This window comes from Panthera leo, chromosome A2 (genome assembly GCF_018350215.1).
Source record: "Panthera leo isolate Ple1 chromosome A2, P.leo_Ple1_pat1.1, whole genome shotgun sequence".
Lineage (NCBI taxonomy): Eukaryota > Metazoa > Chordata > Mammalia > Carnivora > Felidae > Panthera > Panthera leo.
Genome location: NC_056680.1, coordinates 4,872,237 through 4,886,777, shown reverse-complemented (window position 1 = coordinate 4,886,777; position 14,541 = coordinate 4,872,237). Strand labels below are relative to the sequence as shown.

The following is a 14,541-nucleotide window of genomic DNA, read 5'->3' as shown; positions in this document are numbered from 1 at the left end:
AATCTTAAGCCAAGAGAAATTTCTCTTCCAAGAAGCCCATTGAAAGCAGAACCAGAGTGGTCCCCACCACAAGGTGGCCCTGACAGAACTGGTGGGAATCCTACCTGCCATTTGCTCAGAGCCTTTGAGCCCAGTGAGGCCTGATGTCTGCTTTTTAAAAATGCTTTTTGATGTGTCTTATGTAGAGAAAGTCCTTTCTGCTAGGATGGGTGCAGTGGAAACCAAGCCCACAGAGAGCCCCCCGCACCACGGGCAGCATGGCCCCTGTCGTGAGGGTCCCCCTGGCAGATTCCCTCTCGGCCCACCCTGTCCAGATTGCTCTTTTTAACCCCTGTGTGCAGAGTGGTGCTTGCAGCACTGACCCTTCTCACTGGCCCTTTGAACACTTCTTCTGCACATCCCATCGTTTTCACGGGGAACCAGAAACTGTGTCGTCCAAATTGGGCTCTGAGAACAAAGGCCAGTGTGAGCGGCTCTTGAAACCGAGGGAAGTTACCTTATCGACCACAGGATGAAAAGTCACAAAACAGAACCCCTTTGCTTAAAAACTAAGGAAGATGGGGAAACGCCATAGCGGCAGGCTGCCCGATCCAAGCAAACATAATCATTTTTTTTTTAAATCTTTAGACTCTCAAGCAGAAAAAGGAGAAATGGGCATAAATACCTTTTATCCCTCCGAATCATTTGAGGCCGCACCATTGAGGCCCCTAATTAGCTCCGTGTGGAATTTCTAGAAGCAAAGATATTCTGCCACAAAACCTCAGCATAGTCATCAGAATTAGGACGTTAATGTTGACTTGTTACCACCACCAAAACCTCCAACCCCGTTCAAGCTGGCCAGTGGTTTCCCTTTGGTTTGGTCTGGTCTGGTTTGGCTTGGATCCTTTATAGGAAAAGGATCTGTGCAGGAGCAGACGTCGTATTTACTGGTGGGGTCTCCTTAGTGTCCTTGGATCGGCTCAACCCCTGGCAGCACATCCGTCTTGAGTGACTTTCACGTCCAGCTATTTGGGGGGCTGTCCCACGGTTTGGGTTGGCTCCTTGCTTCCTCGTAATGACATCCAGGTTTTGCATTTGGGGGCAGCACTGTCACAGGAGAGACACTATGGATTCTCAGTGCATCATGTCGGGAGCCCAAAGACATTGATTTGTCCCATTGTTGGTGCTGTGAGTCTTGATCACGTGATTAAGGCGCTGTCTGCTGGGTCTCTCCACTGTAAAGTTCCTCCTTATTCCTGGATAGTCCATTTCTAAACCTCTTTCTGCTATCAGATCAGGGCAAAATTTAAGCCAAGGGAAAATTTCCCCCAAATCAATTATTATGTAGCCCTTATGACAGCAGGTATGGATCCTTATATGGTAACACATACTTTTCATGTACACTCATATTTTTATTTTTTATTTTATTTATTTATTTATTTATTTATTTATTTATTATATTTTTATTTATTTATTTATTTATTTATTTATTTATTTATTAGAAATGTGCAGTCACCTCCTAAAGGCAGACATCGCCAAAGGGGACACATATTTCTAAATTCTTTTAGCTGGAAGGCTAACACTCCCTCCACCACCACCCCCCAAAAAACACACAAAGATTTCCAACACACATGAGTAAAGGGCTGAATCTTCAGTCTGTGCAAATTATTCTAATCTAGGCTTGGTGCCTTCTGCTCCAGTGACCTATAGACTTTCTTTCTCAAAGAGGAAAACTAGACAAAAGTATCCAATAGGATATGGCTTACATATGCTCAGATGTTTTCTCCCCCAGCCTTATGGAACTTCTTTTTTTTCCCTATTGTCAAATTAGCTAATATACAGTGTAATCTTGGCTTCAGGAATAGATTCCCATGATTCATCACTTACATACAACCCCTCGTTGTCATCCCCAAAGTGCCTTCCTCAATGCCCATCACCCATTTCCTCCCCCCTCCTAGCCCTGCCCCCATAAATCCCCAGTCTGTTCTCTGTATTTAAGAGTCTATTATGGTTTGCCTCCCTCTCTGTTTCTATCTTAATTTCCTTCCTTTCCCCTTTGGTCTTGTGTTAAGTTTCTCAAATTCCACATATGAATGAAGTCATATGATATATGTCTTTCTCTGACTGACTTATTTCGCTTAGCATAATACCTTCCAGTTCCATCCACATTGTTGCAAATGGCAAGATTTCATTCTTTTTCATTGATGAGTAGTATTCGATTGTATGTATGTGTGTGTGTGTTTGGGCTCTTTCCATAGTTTGGCTATTGTTGAAACCGCTGCTATAAACATTGGGGTACAAGTGCCCCTATGAATCAGCACTCTTTATCCTTTAGATAAATTCCTAGTAGTGCTATTGCTTGGTCGTAGGGTAATTCTATTTCTAATTTTTTGAGGAATCTCCACACTGTTTTCCAGAGTTTGCATCCCCACCAACACTGCAAGAGGGTTCCCATTTCTTCACATCCTCAACAACATCTGTTGTTTCCTAAGTTGTTAATGTTAACCATTCTGACCCATGTGAGGTGGTATCTCAATGTGGTTTTGATTTGTATTTCCCTGATGATGAGCGACATTGAGCACCTTTTCATGTGTCTGTTTGCCATCTGTATGTCTTCTTTGGAAAAGTGTCTATTTATGTCTTCTGCCCATTTCTTCACTGGATTACTTGTTTTTTGGTGTTGAGTTTGGTAAGTTCTTTATAGATTTCAGATACTAACCCATTATCTGATGTGTCGTTTGCAAATATCTTCTCCCAGTCCGTCAGTTGCCTTTTAGTTTTGTCGATTGTTTCTTATGCTATGCAGGAGCTTTTTATCCTGATGAGGTCCCAAACAGTTCATTTTTCCTTTATTTCCTTTGCCTTCGGAGACATGTTAAGTAAGAAGTTCCTGCGGGTGAAGACAAAGAGGTTGTTGCCTGTTTTCTCCTGTAGGATCTTTATGGTTTCCTGTCTCGTATTTAGGTCTTTCATCCATTTTCAATTTATTTTTGTGTATGGTGTAAGAAAGTGGTCCAGGTTCATTCTTCTGCATGTTGCTGTCCAGTTCTCCCAGCACCATTTGCTAAAGAGACTGTCTTTTTTCCATTGGATACTCTTTCCTGCTTTGTTGAAGATTAGTTGGCCATACATTTGTGGGTCAATTTCTGGGTTCTCTGTTCTATTCCACTGGTCTATGTGTCTGCTTTTGTGCCAATTACCATACTGTCTTGATGATTACAGCTTTGTAATATAGGCTAAAATCCAGGATGGTGATGCCTCTGCCATTGGTTTTCTTTCTTTTTTTTTTTTAACGTTTATTTATTTTTGAGACAGAGAGAGACAGCGCATGAACGGGGGAAGGTCAGAGAGAGAGGGAGACACAGAATCTGAAACAGGCTCCAGGCTCTGAGGTGTCAGCACAGAGACCAACGTGGGGCTCGAACTCACGGACCGCGAGGTCATGACCTGAGCTGAAGTCAAAAGCTTAACTGAACTGAGACACCCAGGTGCCCCTGGTTTTCTTTTTCAACGTTACTTTGGCTATTCAGAGTCTTTTGTGGTTTCATAAAAAATTTAGGATTGTTTGTTCTAGCTCTGTGAAGAATGCTGGTGCTATTTTCATTGGGATTGCATTGAATGTGTACATTGCTTTAGGTAGTATCAACCTTTTAACAATATTTGTTCTTCAAATCCTTGAGCATGGAATGCTTTTCCATTTCTTTGTGTCTTCAATTTCATTCATAAGCTTTGTATAGGTTTCAGCGTACAGATCTTTTACCTATTTGGTTGGGTTTATTTCTAGGTATTTTATTGTAAATGGTATTTATTCCTTGATATCTCTTTCTGTTACTCCCTTATTGGTGTAGAGAAATGTAACCTATTTCGGTACATTTATTTTGTATCCTGCGACCTTACTGAATTCATGGATCAGTTCTAGCAGTTTTTGGTGGAGTCTTTCGGGTTTTCCAGGTAGAGTATCATGTCATCTGTGAAGAGTGAAAGTCTGACTTCTTCTTTGCCAATTTGGATGAGTTCTATTTCATTTTGTTGTCTGATTGCTGAGTCTACGACACCCAACACCACATTTAACAACAGTGGTGAGAGTGCACACCCCTGTCATGTTCATGATCTCAGGGGGAAAGCTCTGTTTTTCCCCATTGAGGATGATATTAGCTGTGGGCCTTTCATATGGCCTTGATGATAAGGTATGTTCCTTCTACCCCAATGATCTTGGTTGTTTTTATGAAGAATGGATGCTGTACTTTGTCAAATGCTTTTTTCTACATTTATTGACAGGATCATATGGTTCTTATCTTTTCTTCTATTAATGTGGTGTATCACATTGATTGATTTGCCAATATTGACCCAGCACTGTAGCCCAGGAATGAATCCCAATTGATCATGGTGAAGGATTCCTTTAATATACTGTTGAATTCAATTTGCTAGTATCTCAATTTGTTGAGAATATTTGCATCCATGTTCATCAGGGATATTGCCCTGTAATTCTCCTTTATAGTGGGGTCTTTGTTTAGTTTGGCAATCAAGGTAATGTTGGCTTCATAGAATGAGTCTGGAAGCTTTCCTTCCATTTCCGTTTTTGGAACAGCGTCAGAAGAATAGGTGTGAACTCTTGCTTTAAATGTCTTGTAGAATTACCCTGGAAAACTATTTGGCCCAGGACTCTTATTTGTTGGTAGATTTTTCAAAACCAATTCAATTCCTTCACTGGTTATGGGTCCATTCAAATTTTCTATTTATTCCATTTTCAGTTTGGGTAGTGTGTGGGTGTCTAGGAATTTGTCCATTTCTTCAAAATTTTCCAGTTTGTTGGCATATCATTTTTCATTGTATTCTTCAATAATTGTTTGTATTTCTGTGGCGCTGGTTGTGATCTCTCCTATTTCATTCATGATTTTATCTGTTGGGGTCCTCTTGCTTTTATTTTTAAGAACCCTGGCTAAGAGGTTATCAATTTTATTTATTCTTTCACAAAACCAACTCTTAGATTCATTGATCTGTTCTGTTTTGTTTTGTTTTGTTTTGGATTCTATATTGTTTATTTCTGCCCTTATCTTTATTATTTCTCTCCTGCTGCTGGCCTTGGGCTTTCTTTGCTGCTGCCTTTCTAGTTCCTTTAGATGTGAGGTTAGGTTATGTATGTGGGACCTTTCTTGCCTCTTGAGATTGGTGTGAATTGCAATGTGTTGTCCTCTTAGAACTGCCTTTGCTGCATCCCAAAGCGTTTGGACTGTCATGTTTTCATTTTCATCTGCTTCCATACATTTTTTAATTTCTTCTTTAATATCCCAGTTTACCCCTTTATGTTTTAGTAGGATGTTCTTTTTTTTTTTTAACGTTTATTTATTTTTGAGACAGAGAGAGACAGAGCATGAACAGGGGAGGGGCAGAGAGAGAGGGAGACACAGAATCTGAAACAGGCTCTGAGCTGTCAGCACAGAGCCCGATGCGGGGCTCGAACTCACAGACCGTGAGATCATGACCTGAGCCGAAGTTGGACGCTCAACCGACCGAGCCACCCAGGCGCCCCTAGTAGGATGTTCTTTAACGTCGATGCATTTGGGGGCTTTCCAAATTTTTTATTGTGGTTGATTTCAAGTTTCACAGTGTTGTGATCTGAAAATGTGCATGGTATGATTACAATCCTTTTGTACTTGTTGAGAGCTGTTTTGTGACCCAGTATGTAATCTATTTTCAAGAATGTTCCATGTGCCTTCAAGAAGAATGTGTATTCTGCTTTTGAATGAAAAGTTCTGAATATGTGTTAAGTCCATCTGGTCCAATGTGTTGTTCAGAGCCATTGTTTCCTTATTGATTTTCTGCCTAGATGATCTTTCCATTGCTGCAAGTGGAGTATTAAAGTCCCCTCCAGAACAACAGTATTATCTACATGTTTATTTATGTTTGTGATTAATTGATTTTTAAGCCTGGGTGTTTCATGTTGGGGACATAAATATTTACAATGGTTAGCTCTTCTTGATAATGGACCCCTCGTTTATGATATAATGGCCTACTTCATCTCTTGTTACAGTGTTTGTTTTAAAATATAGTTTGTCTGATACAAGTATGGCTACTCCAGCTTTCTTTTGATGTCCCATAGCATGACAGATGGTTCTCCGTCACCTCACTTTCAATCTACAGGTGTCCTCAGGTCTAAAATGAATCTCTTGTAGGCAACATATAGATGGATCTTGTTTCTTTATCCATTCTGATACCCTATGTCTTTTGATTGAGGCGTTCAGTCCATTTACATTCAGAGTGATTATTGAAGGAGATGGATTTAGTGTCATTGTGTTATCTACAGGTTTTGCACTTATGGTGATGTCTTAGTCCCTTGTAGTCTTTGCTGCTTTCCACTCACAGAGTCCCGCTAAGGCTCTCCTGCAGGGCTGGCTTAGTGGTCACAAACTCCTTCAGTTTTTGTTTGGGAAAGCCTTTATCTCTCCTTTTATTCTTAATGACAGCCTTGCCAGATAAAGGATTCTTGGCTGCATATTTTTCCTATTCAGCACATTGAATATTTCCTGCCACTCCCTTCTGGCCTGCCACGTTTCAGTGGACAGGTCTGCTACTACCTTTCTGTGTCTACCCTTGTAGGTTAAGACCTATTTTTTCCCTAGCTGCTTTCAGAATTCTCTCTTTATCTTTGTATTTTTCCACTTTCACTACGATATGTCACGGTATTGGCCTGTTTATGTTGATTTTGAAGGGAGTTCTCTGTACCTCTTGCACTTGAATGCCTGTTTCCTTCTCCAGATGAGGGAAGTTCTCAGCTATAATTTGTTCAAATAAACCTTCTGACCCTTTCTCTCTTTTCTTCTTCTGGAACACCTATGATACAGATTTATTTCATTTCAAGGAATCACTTAGGTCTCTAATTCTCCCCTCATGGTCTAATAATATCCTTGCCGTCCTGTTTTTAGTTTCATCATTTTCCATAATTTTATCTTCTATTTCACTTATTCTCTCCTCTACTTCTTCCATCCTTGCTGTCACTGCAGCTGGGTTATTTTGCATCTCATTTACAACATTTCATAATTCACCTTGATTATTTCATAGGTCTTTGATCTCTTCAGCAATAGATTCTTTGCTGTCTTCTATACTTTTTTCAAGCCCAGCTATCAGTCTTATGATGGTTTTTCTAAATTATTGTCTAGATATATTGTTTAGATCTGTTTTGAGAAGTTCTCTGGCTGTCATTTCATCCTGGAATTTCTTTTAAGGAGAATTCTTCCATTTCATCATTTTGGCTAGGTTTCTGATTTTTACCTATTTTACTAGGTTGTTATGTGTCTTGCACCTGTAAGTCCTACTATATTAAGAATAGGTCATACACTGCCCAGGTCCTGGGACTTCCAGAGTGCTTGTGGAGTGTGATCATGCACTCTGTTGCATATTTGGCTATTCTATCACACTGCTCATGGTGGTGATGGTTTGGACCTTCCACCAGGTGTGTTTTCATTTGTTCGTTGAAGGAACCCTGGAAAAAGGAAAGGTGAGAGGAGCCTGATTCCCATGCAAAGAGAAAAATGAAAGGGGCATAAAAAAAAGATAAGGAAGAAAATCAAATAAACTATAAAGTTTATTAACTATAAAGTTAATCCAGAGATGTGTAGAGATAAGTATCTCTGGGGACAGTGGAGAATGGGTGTGTTCTAAACCCATAATGCCCTCTCCTCACCCGTGCCTCCCAGGTGACTTGGATGAGGATATAATCCCGGAAGAAGACATCATTTCCCGAAGCCAGTTCCCTGAGAGCTGGCTATGGCGCATGGAGGATCTCAATGAACCTGCGAAAGATGGGTAAGGCTGAGACACCCCCCACCTTAACCCAAGCCCAGGCCAGCTCCTATGGCACCCCAGACTGGACCACTTCATTTGTATGTACCTTATGCACCTCTTTTCTGGAATCACTATGCAACTCCACAACCCAGCCTAGAAAGAAAATCAAGAGTCAGGCCCCCTCCATGTGCCCAGCCTCCACCTATCCCTCCAAATTGCCCCTTGGGACCCATCCACACCAGCTTCCCCCATACCCCTGACACCTGCCTCTTTTTAATACCCCCACTTCTCATCCATCCAGAATCTCCACAAAGACCATAAATATATTTTTGAAAGACTCCATCACCACCTGGGAGATTCTGGCCGTGAGCTTGTCAGACAAGAAAGGTGAGTGAAGTTGGTGCCCCCATGCTCAGCAGGCAGAGACCCCAGGGACACTGGGCATTTCCTCATCCCATCCAGAGAGATCCCCTGTTTCTTGGTGTCTGACACTCTGCTCCCAGGTGATTAGAGGAGTGTCAGATCCTATTCTGTGGGAACATAGTGCTTTTTGTAAATAAATTTTCTTTTGAGAAAAGTTTTAGGTTCACAGCAAAATTGAGGGGAAGATACAAAGAGTTCCCACATACCTCCATTCCACCCACCCCTGACATACAATCTCCCCCATGTTGACATGCACAGTCTCTAGAATAATTTTCAACAAAAAACACCCTTAAGGGGTGATGTTGACATGTTGACAGGATAATGGGTAAAGTGATTAAGAAAATATAAAAGAGGAAGCAGGATGAAATGCATGATTGGAACATAGACAGTCAGATTGTGAATCTTGGGTAAAAGGTATCCCAGGGGGTGGGGGACTCACCACAGGGAGCTGGCAAGCCCTGGTCTAATGTGATGATCTCAGGCAGGCCTGAGAGCAGGATGAGGAGAGAGAGGCAATGACTTTAACACCAGATGAGTAATATTTTCATGTGATGATTTTGAAAAAATCAATGTGAATAAAAAAAAAATCAGTGATGAACAAAATATCTCCATTGTAAATAGAAACCAGCACCACTCCGAAACATATTGGAGTTTGAGGCAAGAGGGAAAATGTGTGCCCCCTGCCCCCTGTGCCTGATTTAGGTACATTTGGGGGGGGGGGTTAATATTTATTTATTTATTTATTTTTGAGAGACAGAGAGAGCACGAGTGGGGGAGGGGCAGAGAGAGGGAGACACAGAATCCAAAGCAGGCTCCAAGCGCTAAGCTGTCAGCACAGAGCCCAACGCAGGGCTCGAACCCACAAACCTGTGAGGTCATGACCTGAGCCAAAGTCGGAGGCTTAAGTGACTGAGCCAATGAGGCGCCCCATGATTTAGGTATATTGTAAAGGTTAATTTTTTCCCTGAGCATTAAAGTAGTTGAAAAAAATATTGAAACATTAAAAAGGACACGTGAAGACTCAGGACGGGAGGCATGAATATCTCTTTCATGCGAAACCAATGTGTTTAATAATTTTGTTTTGTTACCATTTATAATACATTACACATCATTATCACTTCCCTTTCCTGGCTTCAAGATGTTCAAAACCTGCGTCTTTGCTTGTCTTGTTTTAACTGAGGGAACTGAAACTGGCAGTTTCTCCTGACCAAGGGAGGGTGGTGCATGCATTCATGGGGCACATACTTTTCCTTTCGTCTGGAGCTCCAGTAACAGCTCAGCACACTTCTGGTCGGTGGCCCCCGCCTGCGTTTCAGATCAGAGCATCTTCCTATATCCTCGTTGTCCCTGTTCGCATATGGAGGGCCTGCATGAGGTTTCCTTGAAATAAGAAAGGTTCTTGCAGCTTGAAAAGAGAAAGTTGAAAGGCACAGTTTAGATCCCTGCTTCTGAAAGCCTGCTCCTTGAACCACTAGCAATCTGGCAAAGGTGCTTTCCCTGGGGGGTTGTAGAAATTCAGAATCTTGGACCCCACTCCTGACCTGCTGAATCAGAACCTGCATTTAACATGACCCACGGGGCAGGAAGTGGGGGGTTGTGTGTATCTGGAGGTTGGGGAAGGCCTGTCCTGCACCAGGGTCTCTGCACCTCATCACTGATGTTGTTCAGGGCTGGGTGGTTCTCTGTGGAAGGTTCCCTGTGCAATATCGGATGTTGAGCAGCATTCGCGGCCTCTACCTACAAGACTTCAGGAGCACCCCCACCCCCGTTGTAACATGTCCCCAAAATATCCCCAGAAGTTGCCCAATGCCCCCTGGGAGTGATGGGGCAGCATCTTAAAGGGCCCTATGGTTTTTCTATTCTGCTCTCTGTACCCTTGTGACATCTTCTCAATACTGTTGTCTTACCAGGTACGATTATATTTTTAAGCTTATTTATTTATTCTGAGAGAGAGAGAGAGAGAGAGGCAGTATGTTTGAGGGAGGGGAAGATAGAGGCAGAGAGAGAGAATCCCAAGCAGGCTCTGCACTGTCGGCTGTACAGGGCCCAATGCAGGGCTCGAACTCATGAACCATGAGATCATGACCTTGAGCTGAGAACAAGAGTCAGATGTGTAACCGACTGAACCACTCAGGTGCCCTGGTTGATATTTTTTTAATTAACGGGTTTTCTTAATTTTTTTAAATATTTATTTGTTTTTGAGACAGAGACAGAGTGCGAGCGGGGGTGGTGAGGGGCAGAGAGAAGGAGACACAGAACCTGAAGCAGGCTCCAGGCTCTGAGCTGTCAGCACAGAGCCCGACGTGGGGCTCAAACCCACAAACTGTGAGATCATGACCTGAGCCGAAGTCGGACGCTCAACCGACTGAGCCACCCAGGGGCCCCTAATTAATGGGTTTTCTTAAACAATTTAGGTTTACAGAAACAACTGAGAATTACCACTCACTCCTCAATTCCCCCCAATTCCCGTCTCTAACCCTTTTTTGCATTAGGTGGTACCTTTGCCAAAATCTCTGGGACAACACTGATACATTATCATCAACTGCAGTCAAAAGCTAGGGTTCCCTTTCAGTGATGTACCTTCCGTGGGTTTGGACAAACATGTAGCTGTCCTTCAGGGTCACGGAGAGTAGGCGTTTCTCTGCCTCAAACATAACACGGATGGTGTGTCAGAGGTCACTCTGTGTGTGGTTCTCTCTCGCTCCTTCCAGCTTGTTCAAGGGAAAAGCTAAGTCTGGTGCAAGGATGTCCTCATCTCCTCTGTAGGTCTTGACTGACTTGCATTAGCAAGGAGAGAGCAGGTCTGCTTTCTGCAGGCACAGCATGAGCTGGCCAGTATTTAACAAAACAAAACCGTTTTGTTTCCCTGGAGGTAGCCTCCTGTTTGTGGTGCAAAAGCTGGTTTTTCACCCACCAGAGTAAACTAACTCTGGCTTTAAGAATGTGAAAACAGGGTCTGCTGGCTGGCTCAGTGGGAAAAGCGTGTGACTCCTGATATTGGGATTGTGAGTTTGAGCCCCACATTGGGTGTAGAGATGGCCAAAGATAAATAAGCTTTTTTAAAAATGTAAAAATAGGGGCGCCTGGGTGGCGCAGTCGGTTAAGCGTCCGACTTCAGCCAGGTCACGATCTCGCGGTCCGTGAGTTCGAGCCCGCGTCAGGCTCTGGGCTGATGGCTCGGAGCCTGGAGCCTGTTTCCGATTCTGTGTCTCCCTGTTCATGCTCTGTCTCTCTCTGTCCCAAAAATAAATAAAAAACGTTGAAAAAAAATTTTAAAAAAAAAAAAAAAATGTAAAAATGAATGGTAGATAAGAAATGGTAACTACCTCCATGACTATAACAGACCCCTGTGAGAATGAGAAATAATGACCGTAGGTTAGGAAATAAGGATTTTCAAGGCTCAAGGTTCAGGCCTCTATTTTTTTTCCATTGCTGAAAAATAAGGTGTATAAATTTTTATGTATTTCTTTTCCTTAACTGTCTTTTTTAAATGTTTATTTTGAGAGAGGGGGGGAGAGGAAGAGCACACAGGCAGAGAGAGAGAAAGAGAATCCCTAGCAGTCTCCACGCCATCAGCTCAGAACCTGACACCAGACTGTAACTCAGGCACCCGGAAATCATGACCTGAGAGAAAATCAAGAGTCAGATGCTTAACCGACTGAGCCACCCAGGTGCCCCAAATTTTAATACACCTTTGGTGCAACATTATTTTTATTTATTTTTTTAGTGTAACATTTCAATATGATAAAGTTTTGCAAATTTTGCTTGCATCAACCGAGTGCTTGAATATAGCCTAGTAGCTGTTGAATCACAAATTAACCATCGCTTTTGCAGTCATTTTCACTGCCTGTAGATCAGCACTGTCCACCAGAAATACGATGCAAGCTGCATGTCATTTTAAATTTTCTGGGAGCCCCATAAAAAAAGAGGAGGTGAAATCAATTTTATCATACATTTTCTGTAACCAAATATCTCCACAATGTTATTCTTGCAACTTGTGGTAAATACGTTGAAAAAATATGCTGAAAAATATGTTTAAAAAAGCCCACCATCACGCTAATGATAATGTTATAATAATCATCTATTGATATTTAAGAGTAACCTATTAATATCTCGAAATTGTGAAAGATGCATTTTGCTTTTGTTTGTACTAAGCCTTTGAAATCTAGTACACAATTTATGTCTGCAGAGCATCTCAAGGAGGGTGCTTTTTTTTTTAAGATTTTAATTTTATTTGTAAGTCATCTCCACACCCCACGTGAGCTTGAACTCATGGCCCCAGATCAAGAATCACACCCACCACTGACTGAGCCAGTCAGTGGAAAGGCGCCCCTAGCCTTTCATTGAAAATACTTTGATCTGTATTGTAGGATTTGCAAAATGTACAGCTGAAAAGGTAGGTTGGCATATGCAAATTGTTCCAAACATGTGTTAAAAAGTTTTCTGAGTTAGCCACATTCCAAGTGCCCAGGAACCAGAGAGAGCTCAGGCTACCATTTTGGAGAGCCCAGGTATGGACCCTTCGGGTGTGCTCGAACCCTTCCCCCTGCACACCTACCTATGAGTAAAACTACAAGAAGAAAATGGAAACCGTACATGAGAGTGACTCCCAGCTGCCACCACTATCAGTAATGTGTCACCTGTGCAATTGTTTAGCCCCTGGGCTTGCACAAACACAGGCTGAGCTTGACACAGCTCCCGCAGTCAGGGGTAAGCACTGAGAGCCTGTCCACCTCCTTCCCTTGACACTGGGAAGGAACACTCCTGGGCAGGGATCTGCGTGGCTGATCCCTTGACACTCCACTCCTGGGCAGGGATCTGCGTGGCTGACCCCTATGAGGTCACGGTGATGCAAGACTTCTTCATCGACCTGCGGCTACCCTACTCTGTCGTGCGCAATGAGCAAGTGGAGATCCGAGCCGTGCTCTACAATTACCAGGATGTTGGGGAGCTCAAGGTGGGTTCCCAGGGGGGTGGGGGCAGAGGTATGATGAAGAGCTTGGATGGTTGGGGGAGGTGGCTATGGCACCTGCCCCCCTGACTGATATTCTCTCCCTGGCAGGTGCGGGTGACCCTGCTCTACAACCCAGCCTTCTGCAGCCAGGCCACCGCAAGGAAACCGTATCAGCAGATTCTGAACATCCCAGCCAAGTCCTCAATAGCCGTGCCTTTTCTCCTCGTGCCTCTGAAGGTCGGTCTACATGAGGTGGAGGTCAAGGCTGCGGTCTACAATCGTTTCCTCATGGATGGTGTCAAGAAACCCTTGAAGGTCGTGGTGAGTCCTTGGGGCACCTGCAGTCCCTTGTCCTTTGGGAGAGGCTCCTGTCTCCCCATGCTGTCAACCCAGGTTGGAGACACTGACTCTGAGACACCAAGAGTGTCCAGTGTCCAGCTTAGGATGCTTGGGAGTCCTACAAGTTCGGAAGCAAGGCCAGGATTAGGGTGAGTAAGTGCGAAACACTTACATTTTCACTCTTTCCTAGTGATGAACATTCTCAAATATAATAGGAGATCAAGTCTTCAATAAAAATAAAAGCCTCATATCATCTTTCCTTAATATTTCCAAGCAAAATGTGAGATCATAAGAGCAACAGTGTTTTAATGCAATATTGTAAGGAATCAAAATTAATGCCAAAAAATCCGTGATACACAAAAGATCAAAATTTTAAATAGAGACAGTGCCAAGTCAAACCACAATAGGAGCCTGAAGCTAAAGGACAAATGAAGGCCCCCATCTACGTGTCTTTTTTAATGGTTGAAATTGTTTAGTGGTTAATTTTCCCCCGTAACGTTAAAGTCATTGAAATAACAATGAAACATTAAAAAGCAAATGATTTAGTGTGGAGGTTCCTCAAAAAATTAAAAATAGACCTACCCTATGACCCAGCAATAGCACTGCTAGGAATTTACCCAAGGGATACAGGAGTGCTGATGCAGAGGGGCACTTGTACCCCAATGTTTATAGCAGCACTCTCAACAATAGCCAAATTATGGAAAGAGCCTAAATGTCCATCAACTGATGAATGGATAAAGAAATTGTGGTTTATATACACAAGGGAGTACTATGTGGCAATGAGAAAGAACGAAATATGGCCCTTTGTAGCAACGTGGATGGAACTGGAGAGTGTGATGCTAAGTGAAATAAGCCATACAGAGAAAGACAGATACCATGTGTTTTCACTCTTATGTGGATCCTGAGAAACTTAACAGAAACGCATGGGGGAGGGGAAGAAAAAAAAAAAAAAAAGAGGTTAGAGTGGGAGAGAGCCAAAGCATAAGAGACTGTTAAAAACTGAGAACAAACTGAGGGTTGATGGGGGGTGGGAGGGAGGGGGGGGTGGGTGATGGGTATTGAGG

General features: G+C 42.8%; 1 protein-coding gene across 1 annotated transcript in view; it reads left to right on the top strand.

The window, feature by feature from the left end:
- Positions 1 to 14,541, top strand: part of LOC122213849 (complement C3-like) — a 40,590-nt gene that overhangs the window by 10,163 nt on the left and 15,886 nt on the right. Inside the window, exons 18-21 of the mRNA XM_042928189.1 lie at positions 7,674 to 7,782; positions 8,063 to 8,148; positions 12,999 to 13,141; positions 13,247 to 13,459. Of these exons, the coding sequence (XP_042784123.1) occupies positions 7,674 to 7,782; positions 8,063 to 8,148; positions 12,999 to 13,141; positions 13,247 to 13,459 (551 nt within the window). The remainder of the gene's footprint in view (positions 1 to 7,673; positions 7,783 to 8,062; positions 8,149 to 12,998; positions 13,142 to 13,246; positions 13,460 to 14,541) is intronic.